At 41.0% G+C, this 17,012-nt stretch overlaps 6 protein-coding genes across 11 annotated transcripts; 4 read left to right on the top strand and 2 right to left on the bottom strand.

Moving 5' to 3' along the window:
• The first annotated feature begins 85 nt into the window (after nucleotides 1–85).
• Nucleotides 86–1,464, top strand: LOC116925674 (trypsin). Its single transcript, XM_045175018.1, has 5 exons — nucleotides 86–227; nucleotides 327–462; nucleotides 614–866; nucleotides 937–1,054; nucleotides 1,119–1,464. The coding sequence occupies exons 1-5, from the start codon at nucleotides 167–169 to the stop codon at nucleotides 1,328–1,330; spliced, it is 780 nt and encodes a 259-aa protein (XP_045030953.1). The 5' UTR covers nucleotides 86–166; the 3' UTR covers nucleotides 1,331–1,464.
• Nucleotides 1,465–1,587: 123 nt separating this feature from the next.
• On the top strand, nucleotides 1,588–2,939 carry LOC116925676 (trypsin-1). Of its 2 annotated transcripts, none has more exons than XM_045175024.1 (6): nucleotides 1,588–1,749; nucleotides 1,817–1,973; nucleotides 2,065–2,212; nucleotides 2,271–2,378; nucleotides 2,443–2,557; nucleotides 2,629–2,939. In XM_045175024.1, exons 1-6 carry the CDS (start codon nucleotides 1,698–1,700, stop codon nucleotides 2,823–2,825), a joined length of 777 nt encoding a protein of 258 aa, XP_045030959.1. In that variant the 5' UTR covers nucleotides 1,588–1,697; the 3' UTR covers nucleotides 2,826–2,939. The 2 variants fall into 2 exon arrangements, with proteins under 2 accessions (XP_045030959.1, XP_045030958.1); XM_045175023.1 differs by having other exon boundaries at nucleotides 2,623–2,939.
• Nucleotides 2,940–3,384: 445 nt separating this feature from the next.
• LOC116925681 (trypsin-1) lies at nucleotides 3,385–4,728 on the top strand. The gene is made up of 6 exons (XM_045175022.1): nucleotides 3,385–3,543; nucleotides 3,621–3,771; nucleotides 3,859–4,006; nucleotides 4,068–4,175; nucleotides 4,234–4,348; nucleotides 4,426–4,728. Exons 1-6 carry the CDS (start codon nucleotides 3,495–3,497, stop codon nucleotides 4,641–4,643), a joined length of 789 nt encoding a protein of 262 aa, XP_045030957.1. The 5' UTR covers nucleotides 3,385–3,494; the 3' UTR covers nucleotides 4,644–4,728.
• A 619-nt stretch (nucleotides 4,729–5,347) lies between these two features.
• Nucleotides 5,348–6,702, top strand: LOC116934608 (trypsin-1). The gene is made up of 6 exons (XM_032942088.2): nucleotides 5,348–5,508; nucleotides 5,583–5,733; nucleotides 5,805–5,952; nucleotides 6,009–6,116; nucleotides 6,201–6,318; nucleotides 6,395–6,702. Exons 1-6 carry the CDS (start codon nucleotides 5,457–5,459, stop codon nucleotides 6,595–6,597), a joined length of 780 nt encoding a protein of 259 aa, XP_032797979.2. The 5' UTR covers nucleotides 5,348–5,456; the 3' UTR covers nucleotides 6,598–6,702.
• Nucleotides 6,703–6,770: 68 nt separating this feature from the next.
• LOC116934607 (xylose isomerase) lies at nucleotides 6,771–9,857 on the bottom strand. 2 transcript variants are annotated; one of them, XM_045175012.1, is made up of 12 exons: nucleotides 9,753–9,857; nucleotides 9,303–9,481; nucleotides 9,031–9,242; nucleotides 8,814–8,963; nucleotides 8,635–8,748; nucleotides 8,406–8,571; nucleotides 8,208–8,345; nucleotides 8,077–8,144; nucleotides 7,792–8,002; nucleotides 7,565–7,685; nucleotides 7,304–7,471; nucleotides 6,771–7,175 (listed from the first exon to the last, which is right to left on the bottom strand). In XM_045175012.1, exons 3-12 carry the CDS (start codon nucleotides 9,050–9,052, stop codon nucleotides 7,017–7,019), a joined length of 1,317 nt encoding a protein of 438 aa, XP_045030947.1. In that variant the 5' UTR covers nucleotides 9,053–9,242; nucleotides 9,303–9,481; nucleotides 9,753–9,857; the 3' UTR covers nucleotides 6,771–7,016. The 2 variants fall into 2 exon arrangements, with proteins under 2 accessions (XP_045030947.1, XP_045030948.1); XM_045175013.1 differs by having other exon boundaries at nucleotides 9,303–9,448; nucleotides 9,753–9,848.
• A 263-nt stretch (nucleotides 9,858–10,120) lies between these two features.
• On the bottom strand, nucleotides 10,121–16,763 carry LOC123473722. Of its 4 annotated transcripts, XR_006648008.1 has the most exons (5): nucleotides 15,650–16,105; nucleotides 15,045–15,581; nucleotides 12,856–14,980; nucleotides 12,209–12,407; nucleotides 10,121–12,026 (listed from the first exon to the last, which is right to left on the bottom strand). XR_006648008.1 is itself a non-coding variant. In XM_045175009.1 (4 exons), exons 1-4 carry the CDS (start codon nucleotides 16,710–16,712, stop codon nucleotides 13,238–13,240), a joined length of 2,553 nt encoding a protein of 850 aa, XP_045030944.1. In that variant the 5' UTR covers nucleotides 16,713–16,763; the 3' UTR covers nucleotides 12,726–13,237. The 4 variants fall into 4 exon arrangements, 2 of the variants coding, with proteins under 2 accessions (XP_045030944.1, XP_045030942.1); XR_006648007.1 differs by lacking the exon at nucleotides 12,209–12,407; XM_045175009.1 differs by lacking the exons at nucleotides 10,121–12,026; nucleotides 12,209–12,407 and adding an exon at nucleotides 16,634–16,763 and having other exon boundaries at nucleotides 12,726–14,980; nucleotides 15,650–15,843.
• Between the last annotated feature and the right edge of the window lie 249 nt (nucleotides 16,764–17,012).

The raw sequence follows: 17,012 nt of genomic DNA, 5'->3' as shown, positions 1-17,012 counted from the left end.
GTTGTGGTGGAGGTCAAATAAAAAAAAAAGTGAGGCAACGAGTACGATAATGGGCTTAAATGACAGGGACGCGATAATGTTGTCGCGGAGGGGGGAAAAAAAATGCCAACTTTTTCGAAAAAGAAAACCGATTGCACTGTTAAGGTCGCTTCGTAACAGCAGCAGAATGAAAGTTGCCATTGTGAAAGCCATCATATTCATCGGATGCTTTTTCGTATCAGCCTTGGGTAATTTTCATCGTCATTTATCTTAAAATCTCTACAAATCCTTGTTTTTTATTGTTTTGCCTAAAATGTTTTCCGAATGTCAACACACAATCAACATAGCCATTTCCCAAGGCGACGACGCAGGGGAAGGGGAATTTCCCTACATAGTTTCCGTTACGTACAACGACGAACACATTTGCGGCGGATTCATCTACAGTAACTATTTCGTTCTAACGGCAGCCTCCTGTCTAATTGGGTACCAACCTAAACTTTAATTTTACAGTATTCTTTTACAAAAGTTTAAAATTCCTTAATCCTGCTATTAAAAATTGACTACAAATAACGCTAAAGAAAGCTATAACGATGATAAAGACGCTACTAGCTAATAAATAACTTCTTTCTTAAAGAAAATCGCCATGGAACACGGCCGTGGTAATTGCCCAGTTGTCGTTAATCCAGCCAGATGTGGATGAACTCCGCATTCAAGCTCTTTCCTTCTACATTTACCCAGAGTACGAAGAAGTATACCACACTAACGACCTAGCGCTCATCAAAGTAAACCAACCGATCCCTTATGGACCCCACGTTAACTTTATCTATTACGAAGAAGCAAACGACACTGACACTTCAGCAACGGTGATGGGCTGGGGAGCAACTCAGGTATTTCCTTTTAAACAAATAAACACATCACTAATCTTCTAAAGTTCATCCGAGATTCAAAAAATAAAAGGATGGAGGAGCTCCTTCTACAAAGTTACGTAAAGCAGTTGTAACCCTTCCGGCCGATTGCCAGTCTTACGGAATTGACGAGTTTGTGATAAACACGATGATCTGCGCTGGAATCAATGGTAATCTTTCACGACGAATGCTTTCAAGTTTTAATTAAACTATAATCAACATTTGACTGTATAGAAATTGACAAAGCAAGTCCTTGCAATTACGATCAAGGATCACCACTAGTCCAAGGCAATTACGCGATTGGTATTATGTCCAAAAATCGCGGATGCAGTGGAAATTTCGCGCCTACTATCTACACGCGATTGTCTACCTTCCACCCTTGGATAGGAAATACAGCCGGCAAACAACCTACCCCAACTACTCTACGCACACATCGCTATACTTAAACCATATTTGTAACCACCCATGTTCGCTAGAAGACCCTACATTGTTGCTGGGAGTCTCATTTAAAAAAACCCCACAAATTCTGATCGTGCATTATTCGTTTCCCATTTGGTCGCAATAAAAATAGTTTCCTGTCTCTCCATTTCCTTTAAAATTCTAGATCGTTCAAAATCCACAGTCTTATCTAACATCAATCAATATCACTACGTCCCCTATCGTTTCACCATCCTGCTCTTCAAAACTTATCTCACTTCAAGCCCCACAAGGCTTTTGACAATGTTTGCCTATACTGTTTACTTACTAAATAGGACGTAATGTGGTAAAAGTATTTTCCTCCATAGTCTATCACGTATCCAATCGACAGGCAGGATGAAGTACGTTACGTTCCTCCTCGTTTCCGTCATCGTTTCCACCGCGACAGGTAAGTTGGGTTTTACTGAGAACACAAACATGTAAGCCGACATGGTCTCGTCAATCTCGCTAAACAGGAGTTCTAGATAAAAGCGAACGCGTAACTAATGGCGTTCAGGCATCAGCCGGAGATTTCCCTTACATTGCCTCAGTCACAGTCGGAGGACAACATATTTGCGGAGGATTCATCTATAACCAAGAGTGGATTGTTACCTCCGCCTCTTGCGTATTCGAGTAAAAATCTGACTAACTAAAAGGAAATAGTTTTTTTCCCGCTCGAAAAGTATCTTGATTTTTCAACTGTGCTGCAACCTTTACATTACAGTTATTTACCGAGCGAATTACGCGTAACAGTGGCGCAATTATCGCTGATCAACGACGACCCTGAAGAGAAAGTTTACGCCATATTTCGAGTGGTTTTCTTCGACGGTTACGATTACACTTCAGGTTTGCACGACATTGCCCTATTGCAGGTATACAACGATAAAAACTGTAATGTGTCACTTACCACTTTTTTTGCCATTGTTGTAGACCGCTTCACCCATCGAGTTCAGCACCAACGTCAATTTCATTCTCTATGATGAAGCGAGAGAATCTCCAGCCGACAAGGGCATTTTGGCTGGATGGGGAGCTACATTTGTAATAAAGAATAAATCAAATTTCCCTTTTTAAATACAAATTATAACAAAGAATACCGTTTCAGGAAGGTGGTCTAGCCTCGTCCAGGCTGCGTTCAATCGAAGTTACATTCGGATCCGACTGTAAAGCTTATGGCGAAGATCAGTACTATCCGAATTACATGCTCTGCGCTGGAGGCTGTAAGGGATCAAATTTACAAGTTTAATTATTACAAAAATTACTAAGCGTTTTATATACTCCCTAGCTGCAGTGGATACTGGAAACCCCTGCCCCTTGGATGAAGGTTCACCATTGGTACAAGAAAGTAACGGAATACTCTACGCAGTCGGTATCATGTCAAAGAACAAGGGATGCGGAACCGCTGCCGAACCGACCATCTATACTCGAACAATGCCATATTACCCATGGTTCGCCAAGGTCGCCGGAGATCAACCTACGCCGGTATAAAAAGAAACGAAAATATTCACTTTTGCATAAACGTTTTGGAATGCCTATGTAATGTACAATATGTCAATTAAGTTAGCGGATAAATTCCGAAATACAAACAGCGTTTAACAGACAGCTGAAGAAAGGAATGACTGATATGATATCTATGCAAAACACACTAATCATCGGATAGGTTTGCTAGCCTTTTGTAACTCTATTAATCTTAGCACGCGGTACAATAGACGTCACGATGGACGTCACGGACCTTAGGATCCGAACGTATTTAATCAACGACAAAGGAATCACGCGTTTTTCCGTCTTGAGGTATCCGCTCGATAACGTGGTCATAATTCACTCAAAGTTAGACACTACAAGCTTTGCTGTTATGCTGCATTAAAATGGACAAAAGATTTCTCTAGCACACCAACGAAAATTCCAATTTCGTTTCAACACTAAAAAATTTGACATTTATATCATTATCAATGGCTAGGGATGAAGTTGTTTAAATCCAGGTCACGTCATAACTATACTATCTGTTGTTTACTTCAAGTCGGTGCAATCAGCTATCGGATTTTTAGATTCTACGTCCCAACTACCTCCTAAAATCTCCTAGTCTCGAAAAACACGACAAAAAAAAAAAGAAACCCTCGGTGAGACGTTAGAAATTCGAACAGAAAACAAAAAACCACCATGAAGCTAACATCGTTTTTGATTGCTCTGTTCTTCGCCTTGACGGCAGGTATTTACTGAACTATTTTACTAAGGTAGTTTGCAAATGTTTTAAAAAGATGTTTTAAAACTAACTTTAATAATCAGGAATGCCAAGTGAAGACCGCATCTATGGTGGCACTCAAGCTACCGGTGCCGTTCCTTATTTGGCTTCAATCGTCGTGAACCAGCAGCACATTTGCGGAGGATGGATTTACGATACCGACTGGGTAGTTACAGCTGCCAACTGCGTCTATGAGTAAATAAAAATTGCATCGTTATAACGGAAATTAATGCTTGTTTCGACAAGTTATTTTTTAAATGCCATTCTGGTTCCTTTGAACAGTTATTTACCAAGTGAACTCTCGGTCATCGTGGGTCAATATTCGCTGATTCAACCTGATTTAGACGAAAAAGTTATTAACGTTTTCAAGATCAACATCTACAGCGGTTACAACGATACTACCATGTTGCACGATATTGCTATGCTGCAGGTAAATGCGTCTACACCGATGAAAACATCCATGATGTAATCTTTTCATGGTCTGCGAACAGCTTGCAACCCCGATGACATTCGGTGTCCACGTCAATTATCTTCCCTACGAAGAGGCAGACGAAACCGGCACTGTTACTGGTACTTTTTCCGGATGGGGTGGCACTCTGGTAATACATTTTTCGGAACATAACAAAAAGTTTACTATGAAATACCTTGTCTAAACAGGAAGGCAATTTACCTGCAACCAAACTTCGTACGATGACAGTGGACTTCCCTGGTGACTGCTCCCTTTACACCCAGGACGAATACAGTCAAAATTACATGCTGTGCGCGGGAACGGGTAAATATCTCCTTTAGCAGTAAACTTCCATTCATCTTCTGTACTTAGCCATTATAACAAATTTTCGTTGATGACAGCCACTGCTGGAACCTCGCCTTGCCAGTATGACGAGGGATCGCCATTGGTTCAGACAATCAATTCCATTGATTATGCTGTGGGTATCATGTCCAAGAATAAGGGTTGTGGAGCCGATGCAGTATCGACAATCTACACCCGCCTTACCGCCTATTACGCTTGGTTCAATGACATTGCTGGTCTCCAGCCCACACCCGCTCCTGCACCTCTAAAGAAATAGTTAATTGATTTTCAGCCTATCTTTGTTGAAAAAAGATGTTACAATATTCATTTTAAATCAAGAAAATACACAAATCAAATTAAAATCATGATAAAATTTATCGTTTGAGTCGGCTACGCATACTCATAGGTAATTCCTTGAAGAAATGTTGCGAGCAAAATCTTTCAGTAGTTTAAGGCAAAGCACAAAACAAAACAACAAAAAACAAAACACAACACAAACAGAACACATCAAGGATTACCTTATCTAGTAGCGACCCGGAAACAGCAGTGATGAAAGAGCACCATTTGTTGATCAATGACAGCCAATGGTTTTACTGCTGTTATCACCCAATTTCATATCACGGAAGTCTTTTGAATTCGTTCGACAATTTTGAATAGTTACACTTTTTAACGGCCGGAAACAGTCTAAATCTAAAACGAAAAAAAAAAACCTGACAATAACTCGAAGGAAGTAGAATTAGAATATTGGTTAATAGTTTTTGAAAGAAAACATTCACAAGGAAACCAATTCGTTGAATTAATCATAATATTTAATCCCTTGGGGACAAGGCTAACGTTTCGAAACACAGCAAAACGTTATTAGTAATAGTGGGGAAGAACGCAGTTAATCTATTGGCTAAGAACGGTAGTTAATCTACTAGCTTATACGTAGTCACATCCAGGTCACGTCGGTTTTCTATCAGTTGTTGGCTTCCTCTTGATAATATTGGCATTCGAATCCCGTACCGTATATCAAGGGGTCAAAGAATCGTGCTATCGTTAGAAACCCCACAAAAAACCCAATTACTCTTACAGAAAGTTCAAGACCGTCATGAAGCTAACATCATTATTAACCGCTCTCGTATTCGTCGCCGTAACCAAAGGTCTGCATTGAATTACTTATAACTACTATTTTAGCAAGAATTACTATTATTCTCTGGTTAAATTTGACAATTAGGAGCGCCGAGTGAAGACCGTATTTACGGTGGGACAATAGTCGCGACTGCGATACCTTACTTGGTTTCAATTACTGTGGACGAACAGCACGTTTGCGGTGGATGGATCTATAATCCCGATTGGGTAGTTACAGCAGCCTCATGCGTCTACGGGTAAAACTGACCACTTCCCGTTCCCAAACACCACAAAATACCCGTACGCATTATGTCTACTTTCTGTACAGGATTCTACCTAGCCAGCTAAAAGTAGTTGTTGGCCAGGTGTCGTTAATCCAGACTGACATAGACGAAAGGTGGATCTCAGTTTTCAGGACCAATATTTACGAGAGTTATGACAATGAAACCAAGTTGCACGATATCGCCATGCTACAAGTAAACGAATAAAAAATAAGAGAGTACAACTTACTTACTACATTTTCCCACGACAGATGGCCACTCCTATTTCTTTTGGCCCCACGGCCAACAACATTTTGTATGAAGAGCCGGAAGAAGTCTCGGGAACTCCGACTGAATTCGCTGGATGGGGTGGCACTTTCGTAAGTATCCTGACAAAAACAGATAACCAATTACTATATGCTTGTTAACAAAAATAACCATAAGTAATTTGTTTTACTGATTAGGAAGGAGGCCTACCATCTACAAAACTACGTAAAATACCAAGTGTAACCGTACCTGCTGACTGTTCCTCCTACACCGCACAAGAATTTGCTTCCAATTTCATGTTATGCGCCGGTTCAAGTAAATATTTTTTAAACTGAAATTCACACCATCCATTTTTGGATAGTAAACAATTGTTCTATCCGTTGCCAAATAGCCACGGACACGAGCTCCCCGTGCAACTACGATGAAGGATCACCTTTGGTTCAAACGTTTGGTGGCACAATGTACGCGGTGGGTATCATGTCGAAGAACAAAGGTTGTGGAGCTGGTGCACAACCCACAATCTACACACGACTTGCTTCATATTATTCCTGGCTTTACAGAATTGGTGGTGCCCAACCATCACCTGCACCTTAAAAAGCATCAACATCCTGCGCAATAAAAAATAAATAAAAATTCACTGTTATTGTACTAAATCCATTAAATAGGAGAAATTTATGTTAATACACCTTTTTTCCTTTCTTTGTTGACCGGATAAGAAGACCATTCATGAAATTTACAACTACACTAAATGAAAAGGCGTACAAAAATTAAAATGCAACTGTGTAAATTCTATCACCGAAAGAATACTGAAGAAATTCTAAGCAACAAGCTACCTTTCAAACATGCTGTGTAAACACAGACTACCCAACGATGGAAGTTTGAAAATTTTGTCAAGTGCCCTATCATCTAATTATTTTACTATATTAAACTACCTTCCTTAACGCTAATCGTCCAATATTCAAATAACCTTAACCGACGATGCGTAAACGGACAGAGTTGAAGTCATTCAAGCTTTACAAATAACGATTAAAGATTGCCTCACAGTGCTCCTGCTGTCCTGAGATCGCTTCCGGTTCTCCTTGTTGGTGTACATACTCCTCGCATTCCTGCAAATCTGCCTGTCCTGTAGCTATTTTCAAGCCAAAGCCAGATTCAAAAGAGATATAACGTGCCTGAAACAAAAGAAAGACCACAAATAATATTTTCAGCGTTTCATAAACTTCCGCTCCCCATCCATAATTCAAGTTCCGACAATCAATATTAATGATGACTTTAGCGCTTCTTGTAAATGCATGAGTACCTTTAAGTGTTTGGACATAATACCGTCTTCAATAATCTTAGCAGCATTACGTAGTCCACGCGCAAACGAATCCATGGCGCCGATGTGTGCTATGAATAAATCCTTGGCATTTGTCGACTCCCGTCGCACTTTGGCATCGAAATTTAATCCTCCGGGCTGTACACCATCCTATACACCGTTGAATACAAACCGTGAAAATATAATCATCTCTTTTATGTTTTCTCTTTCGGTACTTAATTATGCTGAAGCACAGAAACAAACCTGTCGGATCACTTGGAGCATCACAGCGGTACATGCTCGAATATCCATAGGAAATTGATCCGTATCCCAGCCGAGATCTGGTGATCCTGTGTTGGCATCGATTGATCCCAACATCCCTAAACTTCAAACGAAAAACATTATGGTGATAATATTTTTGCTGCGCAAGTTTTGTTTGTTTGTTTTTTTCCTCCGCAGAAATACTGTAAACTTTTTGCCTATACTATTACGTGGAAGCCATGACAATGTCATGCTCGTATCCATGCCCAGCGAGAGTAGTGTGATTGGGTTCGATGTTCAGCTTGAAATCGTTTTGTAGATTGAACTGGCGCAAAAAGGATGTAACTGTTTGAGCGTCGTAATCGTACTGATGACGTGTTGGTTCCTTGGGTTTAGGTTCGATAAGCAGCTGCCCTTCAAACCCAATCTTTTTCTTATAAACTGCACGAGAACAAATGTGCAAGTGTAACGTCTACACATTACCCAAAGCAAACCCAATGCTATATCCCACTCACCCAGTGCCATACGTAGAAAATTGGCCATATTCGACATTTCAATATCCAAATCAGTATTAAGAAGGGAACTGTTTGAAAGATAGAATTATAACACACATTTTTTCTAATTCTTCTCAAATCTAGGGAATTACTTGTAACCTTCACGGCCACCCCAGAAGACGAAATTCTGGGCTCCTAATTTGCGGCCTATTTCCAAGCCTTTCTTGACCTGGGCTGCAGCGTAGGCAACAACATGTGCGTTAGGATTAGTAGCTGCTCCGTTGGCATAACTGTTAGCAAGAATACAAATCAAAATTTCGGTTCGATTATTAATACATTGCAACACATACCGCGGATGAGCAAAGAGGTTGCACGTGTTCCACAACAATTGAATTCCAGTCTGGCGCTGCAAATTCAAGGCTAAGTCAGTCATCTCATCAAGGTTACGATTTGTCATCGCCAAAGTTGGGCCCTCTGGTGATATATCGCGATCGTGGAATGTCCAATACTTGACACCTTGAAGTAGTAAACAAATGGGGATTAATAGACTGAAATGCAATTGAAAAAGTTTTGGCATGCCTAATTTAGTGAAAAATTCGAAGCCTGCTTCTAGCCGTCGTTTGTAGTTCTCCATGGTTTCAGACCCGTCATCCCAGCTTCGCCTAATTGTAGCTTGGCCAAATGGATCAGCTCCTTTAACAACAAATGGGCAAGATTTTAAAACCATTTTCATGGAAACAAATTTCGACTTTACTTACCAGTCCCACGGAAGGAATGCCAGAAGCAAACAGAGAAGCGTAGCCACTCTTCCATAGGACGCCCCAGGATAACTTCTGTCGCGTTGTAAAATTTGAAGCAGAGCGTGTCGTCGATTTCAGCGTCTGGATTGAAAATTATGCGTGATACATCTATTGGAGATGGGAAAACAAGTTTCTTGTTAGCAAACTTGATATTTTTAGTAAAAGATTATATTACCTTGAAAGTATTGGCCAGTCATTTTCCCTTTAGAACGAGCAAACCGAACGTATATCCTCTTAAAATGGGCGTGCTATATGTCTAATCAACAACTGGCTAAAACTTGAAGAAATCATTGCACCTTTGAATGTTTCACGCTCTAACGGCCATTGTTTTCGCGCCGCCCACTCGATGAATTCCAACGGCGGAAATAAGAAACCTTTGAAATTGTACTAATGCACGAAAACATGAAACTGATGGATTTCAATATATAAGTAGGTGTAAGCACTTACCCTTTGAATAATCCAGGACACAATAACACCAAAAACATTCTTGGAAGTTTGGCATGCAAAGTACTGTACAAGCAAAATGTTTGACAGGATCCAGGAAACTGCAGGCAGATTTGGCAAGTGATTACATGTCTCCTAGAGGTTTGCTACTACCATACCAATACAGAAGGCTGTGAGTAAATCTAATAAACACATTAAAGCAAATTTTTAATTTAACAATAACTGTAATTTTGGTATTTTACTACTTTAAGTGAAAATGATAGAAAAAGACAGGTTTGCGATATTCATGCATTTAGATTTTTCGATCATTCTACAAATATTGTAAGCAAACGTTAATTCAAACGCCTTTAGCGATATTTAATTACTTCCAGTTAAAAGTCCAGGTTATCACACAAACACAAAAAAAAACCATCTCTATAATACAGAATGATGTATGACTTTTATTGAACTTACCTAACGTGAACCACTCCGCATGGTACACAGCCATGTTTCATGAAGTGTCGGCCAATTCTTTCGAGTTTCGTCACCAACTTTTTGGTAGCTTCTATTCTATTGTTACAGAGCAAATATTTAGACATCTTTCTCTTTTAAGTTCTAATTGCGTACAGAATATGTACATACATTGTTTCAATAGATTATGACTATCACGGACCAAAAAGAGGAACGGGAAACCAGCAACCGGGTTCGAAGGAAGGGTGAACAAATATGAGGAAACAGCACACGTGCTGGCAGCTTGGGGGCAAAATGGCGCCTGCAAAAAAGATGCGTAATTGCAATTTTGAAAACACTTTATTCTATAGCGTTTAAAAATTAGATCGAGATTTTAAAATTAAGCTTTTTTTATTTCGTGAAAGTTGATGTATAAATTTTTTTAAATTGTTGATTTGAATAATTCGATACTTGTATTATTGGAAAGGGTGGAAGCATCCGGACTCTTTCGACGTTTCACCCCTCGACGCGCCATTTTCCCACTCCGGACGAGGAAGGGTAGTTGATGAAAAGCTACTCCATTTTCAGTTGTCTCATGAGTATGAATTCGTTGATTCTGAACGTTTCAGCATTTTCAGTCTTCGTTTCCACGGTATACAACAAGAGATTGCAGCTTCGAATGCATGACAAAATCTCAAGCTAGAGATAGAAAAAGATGATTTTGTATGTATATATATGATTTGTCATGTAGTTTTGCTATCAGTATTCAACTTTTTTCTAGCATTCTATGAATTGGTGGAATAGGTGAAATAGTGGCCCGAATACAACTTCGTTTTCGGTTCGTCAAAATATTTAATGTTGTCACTAAATGATGGCGTACTACGTCGAAAAACCCAGGAAGAAGACGTGTTTGATAAACGATGCCAGCAAGCCGTTTGAGTACGTTTTTGGAGTCAACCTTGACGTTCGAGCATTTCTTCCAGCTTCGACAAAGTCAGTTTTTTACGAGTTTCGGTACATTTACTTTTTCTAAACTGTATGTTCATACCTTTCTAGACAGAACTCGAATTTTCTTCCGTTTGGAATTATTCTCGTTGAGATTCATCTGCGGAGTTTGGACCATTATCATAGTACGAAAAATAACGTCTTGTGTAAAAGTATGAATCAAACCATGGCAGATACTCTTGTTCCTTTTGAGTGTTTCTCTTCTCACGCCATTTCCCATTTTGCTTAAGGTTCAACCAACAAAGGAAAATTTTAATTCTTATCCAGTAGTTGCCAAACTTGTGTATAGGAAAATAGCTGGGGAGCCACACGGGCAGCGCCGTTTTCAGGTAAGGCGAAATGTTTTAAATCTGTTTACACGACGATATTTAACAACGAGAAGCAATTCATAAAAAATTTCGACGGCGTAAGATTTTCCAATTGACTTCACGACATACCACATTAGTACCTTCCATACTGCTATCGAACTCGTGTCACGTTTTTGTTTCTGGAGGTCGAGGCAGCCGTGAAAGACGATAAAAACCGTTTTAGTAATTAGCTGTAGATTCTTTTTTTTAAGGGAAGGGGGCAGGGAGATTTTAAAGATAGACAGTTATTTCATTACGTAAACCACTGCCTTACAATTTCCCAAATGCGTGGAATCGGAAAAAAAGTTCGTCTTCAATTAGGCGCCGTTCAAACACCCATGCACAACTGTCCGATTCATTAGACGACTGTTGTGTCAGTCAGGTATAACCTAGAGCCAAGCTATTCGAGGTAAATATCTTGTACCAATTGCGTGAAACGTTGCAAATTGTTTAAATAACAACTAGAACAAAAAAAAGGGAAGGAAAAGTTAAACGTGTTGAAAGAGCGGGGAAAAGTTTTTTTTTTTAAATCTATTGAGCGGGGTTTTTCCGCATAACGAAGAAAAGCTTGTACTTCCACGCACCTTAAACTCTTGCAATTAAAATCCAACAAAAGAAAATCTTTACAAGACATTCCACTTGTTAGTGGGTACTGCCTATCATTAAAGTTAAACGCCATACTTATACACAACTAGCTAAACGTTGTAGGATACGAAGCAAATTCTTTAATCGGCGCTGTTGAATGTTTGCCTCGTTAGTGAACTTCAGTGAAATTGGTTTCGAACGACCCTGTTGAAAATGGGGAAGGGGGTCGTATCATGTCATTATGTCAATTTCGTACTAGAAAAGCAACAATTCCGATGTAGATTCAGAGTCCCCGACGAATGTAGGCGAGGTAATGTGACACAGGTTGATGGCAAACTATCCTTCCAGCGGAAATAGGTTCCTGAATAAAAGAAGTATCCTCATTAGTGAAAGTTGACTGTATCGAGCGCCTTGACACTCGCCGTCATAGAATATTCAATAGGCATCATCGAAACAAGTTCGTCTATTCCAACAATATTATAACTGCTTGTGTCTAAATTATGTGTTCCGGGACTGTAGTGAAGTCGCATGTCGCCCACTCACTCGGCAATTGAACATGGGAGAGTGACGGTGTATCGCAGTGTGTGTAGAGTCGACTAGCAAAAAAGTCTGGCGCATCGTAACTTGCCAGACATTCATATAATGATGAGGCACTTTTACATAGCTGCCGTGTAAGAAAATATGGACAAAACCGGCCCGTCCTGTCCTTTTAAGCGATAAGTAAATCAATAAGTCCCAAGACCTAGAAAAGAAAGGTCATAAATAATCGATATGTTCTCTGCGTAATAATAAAAACGAGTAGTTTTGAATCCACGATCGTAAAAGTTAGTTGAAATCAAAGGTAGAATTATACAAGTTGATTCGTTTCGTCCACTACTTTGTCATCCTCGTCGAATAAAAAGTTAAACTTTTGAATGTACAAAATTCTCTGAAACAATGTCCCCTACATACAGTAATAACAAAGTAAACTTTTTGTTTCCTAATTAAGCAATTACAATATCGTTGCTCCTGTTTTGGGGTTAATTAATACATTTGACGTCGATTCCATTTTTCCAAAAGGTTTTACAGTAATGATTTTATTACAACGTAGAGGGGACGATAATTGGATAGGTCTGTGACAGAAACACAACAAAACATTTGAGGGGAAAAAGTAACTGAAATGATAAAAATCGTAAGTAAAAATCCTTTACTTTTCTAGCTGTCAAAAAAGTCTCCGTTCCACATTTCCATTTTGTGTATAATACAGTACATATGTATGGTATAATAGATAATATTTTTCTTTCCCCTAAAAAACACTTTGTCAGGACATGCTCACACATACGGAAATATCGTTTTAGGCTTCCAGCAAAGAGAACAACAAATGCAGCCGAATAGAGAAAACGTTGCCAGGCCTACGGAGAGACAACTAGAAAGTGACGTCATGTAAAATTCAGACAACCATTAGAGAGCATCGTACATAATAATTCTCTACCATCAAAGGTGGCAATAAGATCCAACAAATAATTCAAATAAAATAAAAGCAAAAAGAAAGTAAAGGAACAACATTCTCCTCCCCCCTCACAGATCAAAACATTATTCAACAGCTGATGTGATGGGGGATTTCCACTTCCTGACGTGAGACGACACGCTGGCCAGGGAAATAACGACGCTGAATCCGAAACTGACGACCAACACCATCACCCAAGGGTAATAATAATCTTGGTTATAGCTACTATTCCGCAACGTGCAAGATTCCTCGTCCAGCAGGTAACCAAAGAGACTTTGCTGCGGGCAGTTGATCCGTCCGTCGCAGACAAGACTCTCCGGAATCGACCAGTTACTATCCGGACACGGGAATAATGGTAATAACAACATACCGCCACCAGGTGCTACTTCGTTATCCGCACTAGTTACTCCGGAAGAAGATTCTTGACTGGACAAACTTGAAACACTGTTGAACAGGACGTTCCACTTGAGCAGGAAACGAGCCCGTGGATTATTGGCTGATTTTGTTTCCATTTGGACGTGCAGGTAGCGCAAACCGAACGGACTAATGAATTCGCCGTTCATGGAGCACTCATCTTTTCCGTAGTTTTCCATCGTCACCACCTGACGGAGTCGTTGCTGGCGCTGTTGGCTGTCATTTTTACGTCCGTGATAGCCGAAAGACACGTGATGATTCCGGTGGCAATGATCTGATGAATTTCCCGCAAAGGCCATATTGATTTTCAACAAGATGCGATCGTTGTCGGGCACCTCAATCAGCCAGGTGCACGACTGATTGCTGCCCTTAGGGTCTGCTCTCCAGCGGATCATTCCACCCTGATCGTCTTCGATCGGATTACCGCATCCACTGTCCTCTATCCAACTGTAATCGATCTGAAAGCGATAGATGTTGGTATCCTTGTACGACTGATCGTAGATATGCTTCAGATCGAGCTGGATATCGAGCCGATTTGACGCACTGTCTATAATTGTTGGCTCCTGATTTTTACCAGCGGATTGGCAGAAACAATGGAGCAGATCCCGATCCGACACAAGAAGCCAATCGAAATCCTGTCGGTTTGAATCGATGGAACACTCGTCACGACGGCCGGGGTCGCATTGTCGGATTGGGTCGAAAACCATCTGCCGGATAACGATGCGGATGCGGTAATCGTCTCCGTAAGGCGCTTGGAATCTGTAACGACATTTCAGTTGTTTGTGTCGCATCAAGAGAAGTCGATCTCCAATCAAATCGATTGTGCCTTTGGGCTCTTCCAAGATCCTGTCGCACAGCGTATCCACCACGACGGGAACTTCTTCCGGAAGGAGCATGTAGAAGAGACTGAAATCCATGTCGGATCCAGTCATCGATCCTCGTTGGCTGAAAAATCTCAATTGAACCTGATCGCGAACGAGTAGCGTCCGCGTCGGAGTGCTGCTGGATGTCGAGTTGTGTTCGCAAATAGTCATCCGCTCCGCCGGATCCGAAGATGTTCGATGCACCAGCAAGCGATGGAAACACGTAGCATTGTTATAATGTCCACTTGACGTTGCCCAGCTACTACTTGACAACTTATTGCTTTTCGATTGGATTTCCAGCCAGATCCGGCTGGATGTTAGTGACCAGGTGCAATCGACGTTACGAGGAAACCAATGCCGAGGGGAGGTGATAGTTCCTTGTTGATAAAACTGTCCGCTGGCTGTTATAGAATGATAACAAGGGGAAACGATACTCTGATGATCCGATTTTCTCCTCCGCTGGTGTGTGACGCTTAGCCGGAAGCCTTGATGAAAAAATCCAGTCGGCGAGCTAATCAATTCCACCATGACTTGACCACTTTGGGCGATAATCTAACAAGTAATATAGTATTAATTCCATTAATAAAAGTCTGATTTCATATGTGAATATTCTTACCTTAGGGAAAGTACCACGTCCGCAGAATTTGGCCACTTGTTGGTATTGCTGATGGCCAATCAGTTTCTCGTAGATGACCAGTCGATCAGTGTTGTCGTGACAATGTTGTTGATGCGGATGATGCAAGCCCAGATCGTAGCGGTCGCCCGGCTGTCCACCAAGAACTACTTGCCAATCGTCGCGATCGAAAAGCACTCGATAGTGACAGGTAACATTCCGCGGATAAGCGCTGACCGGATGCAACGGAGATGACAGCCGGCAAATGTTCGGGCAATTGCGGATCAATGTATCGCATTGTCTGCCGTGAGTTTCATCATCGGATGCCAAACTGTTGGCTCTCAATATCTCCGGATAACGCTTCCGTAGAGCTTCCGTCGACAGGACGTCAAAGTAAGCGTTGAAGTGATCCGCTTCCGACATCGGATTGGAGTAAAGCGTCAGAGCTTTGGCACTGGTCAAATAAGTTTGCGAATCGCCACTTAATCGTCCGCAAAAAGTTCCGGATGAACTTGCAGCAACTCCAGTTTGCTCGACGAACTATTAGGTGAGTTTATGTTTAAATTTGGAACCCAAACAAAAAGGACGTTAAGCAATAAAGTACTTACTTTTACGTGGCCTGTTGGACACGTTTGATTCAAGACGGAACGGCCCATCTGGAAGGAACTAAAAGCGATTTCGATCCACCAATGCCGTTGATCCATCTGGGGACTACCAGGACGATTGGGTAGCCGGAAGAAACAAGGTCCCGCACCGAAACGATGCTGGAAACGCACTCTGGGCCATAGCGTCACATTGCAACCTGACTCGACAAAACAATCGGAACATATACAGCAGATCACCCTGTAGAACGAAAACTGAAGTGATTTCCAACTATCTACGACGTGTTGAGTGCTTTTAAGTGTCCAGCGGACGACCCTCAGCAAAGTATAGTGCAAAGCGAAAAACCTGTCCTTCTTTTTTTTATTACGCTCTTTAGAGAGCATAATCAGTGACAGGCGTCCTGGGATTCGGTAACGTCGAGAACAAAGAAACAAACAAAAAAATCCGATTTGGAGGAACATAACGCAATTGAAAAACTTTGTACTTTCTCCGTCTGTTGAGAACTGGGCAACAGCGTTCTCTGTTTAAGATTGATTTAAGAAATGGACGGAGGAGGGGAGGGTGAGAGACCCTTCCATTTCATCTGCGGGAAAAATGAAAGGAGCAATTGTCACCAAACGACTCGGAGATGAGAGCCCGGGCTCTCGAAGAAACTGGATACTATCTTCCATCGTGTGTGTATATATCCTTCTTGATCCAAGGAACCCATAAACAACAGCCATTGGGCGCTGCCGTCCGATCATATCAAAAAAAGCAAACAAAAGCAAGGGGGAAAAAAAATACGAGCCTTTGTTTTTTTCTCTGATTAAACATCCAATAGTTTTTTTGAGCTTTGCTCCCTTCCAGATGTTCCCGTCTGTAACGGAACAGACTGTTACCGTTTCCTATCCGCACATCCGATTGTAACTCATTACAATCGTATTTTAACGGCATTTTAAATGCTGGCCTTTAAAAATGACATTAGATTGTAGTTGAATTCTTTATTCTACCTTTAACGTTGTGCAATTGAAGGACGATGTTGATGAGAGAGAAGAAGAGAAAGACGTGATCCAGCAAAAACCTTGCCATCGTTCCGGCCGATGGTAAAATCGTTTGTCTGCGAAACGAACTGCGCTTCGATGAACTGACGATGTACAACTGACAAGTCTTGCAAGACAAGAAAAATAAAGAAAAAAAAAGGGGGGGGGGGGAAACACTTTCTCATCTTGGGTCTGCTTTTTGTGTGACGCATGCGCAATTCTTATCGCTAACCAGTTAAAAGACTGGCCCCGTCTGTTCTTGTGGTCTATCAAAGTCGATCGTCTTTTTTATTTTCGCTAGCCATTTTGTACATATTTAGACTTGCCCGATGTCGCTTTTTGCTCACTC

Source organism: Daphnia magna, linkage group LG6 (assembly GCF_020631705.1).
Source record: "Daphnia magna isolate NIES linkage group LG6, ASM2063170v1.1, whole genome shotgun sequence".
Lineage (NCBI taxonomy): Eukaryota > Metazoa > Arthropoda > Branchiopoda > Diplostraca > Daphniidae > Daphnia > Daphnia magna.
This window is presented reverse-complemented; position numbering and strand designations above follow the sequence as displayed.

Coding starts and splice junctions, on each gene's coding strand:
- LOC116925674 (XM_045175018.1), top strand. CDS start 167: ATGAAAGTTGCCATTGTGAAAGCCATCATATTCATCGGATGCTTTTTC. Junction 463..613: donor GCAGCCTCCTGTCTAATTGG/GTACCAACCTAA, acceptor TCTTTCTTAAAG/AAAATCGCCATGGAACACGG. Junction 1,055..1,118: donor GATCTGCGCTGGAATCAATG/GTAATCTTTCAC, acceptor TTGACTGTATAG/AAATTGACAAAGCAAGTCCT.
- LOC116925676 (XM_045175023.1), top strand. CDS start 1,698: ATGAAGTACGTTACGTTCCTCCTCGTTTCCGTCATCGTTTCCACCGCG. Junction 1,974..2,064: donor TCCGCCTCTTGCGTATTCGA/GTAAAAATCTGA, acceptor TTTACATTACAG/TTATTTACCGAGCGAATTAC. Junction 2,379..2,442: donor CTGGATGGGGAGCTACATTT/GTAATAAAGAAT, acceptor ATACCGTTTCAG/GAAGGTGGTCTAGCCTCGTC.
- LOC116925681 (XM_045175022.1), top strand. CDS start 3,495: ATGAAGCTAACATCGTTTTTGATTGCTCTGTTCTTCGCCTTGACGGCA. Junction 3,544..3,620: donor GTTCTTCGCCTTGACGGCAG/GTATTTACTGAA, acceptor TTTAATAATCAG/GAATGCCAAGTGAAGACCGC. Junction 4,176..4,233: donor CCGGATGGGGTGGCACTCTG/GTAATACATTTT, acceptor TTGTCTAAACAG/GAAGGCAATTTACCTGCAAC.
- LOC116934608 (XM_032942088.2), top strand. CDS start 5,457: ATGAAGCTAACATCATTATTAACCGCTCTCGTATTCGTCGCCGTAACC. Junction 5,953..6,008: donor ACGATATCGCCATGCTACAA/GTAAACGAATAA, acceptor TTCCCACGACAG/ATGGCCACTCCTATTTCTTT. Junction 6,117..6,200: donor CTGGATGGGGTGGCACTTTC/GTAAGTATCCTG, acceptor TTTACTGATTAG/GAAGGAGGCCTACCATCTAC.
- LOC116934607 (XM_045175012.1), bottom strand. CDS start 9,052: ATGACTGGCCAATACTTTCAAG. Junction 8,572..8,634: donor CGAATTTTTCACTAAATTAG/GCATGCCAAAAC, acceptor TACTACTTCAAG/GTGTCAAGTATTGGACATTC. Junction 8,145..8,207: donor GGTGGCCGTGAAGGTTACAA/GTAATTCCCTAG, acceptor TCTTTCAAACAG/TTCCCTTCTTAATACTGATT.
- LOC123473722 (XM_045175007.1), bottom strand. CDS start 16,105: ATGTTCCTCCAAATCGGATTTTTTTGTTTGTTTCTTTGTTCTCGACGT. Junction 15,582..15,649: donor GTCCAACAGGCCACGTAAAA/GTAAGTACTTTA, acceptor CTCACCTAATAG/TTCGTCGAGCAAACTGGAGT. Junction 14,981..15,044: donor GACGTGGTACTTTCCCTAAG/GTAAGAATATTC, acceptor ATTACTTGTTAG/ATTATCGCCCAAAGTGGTCA.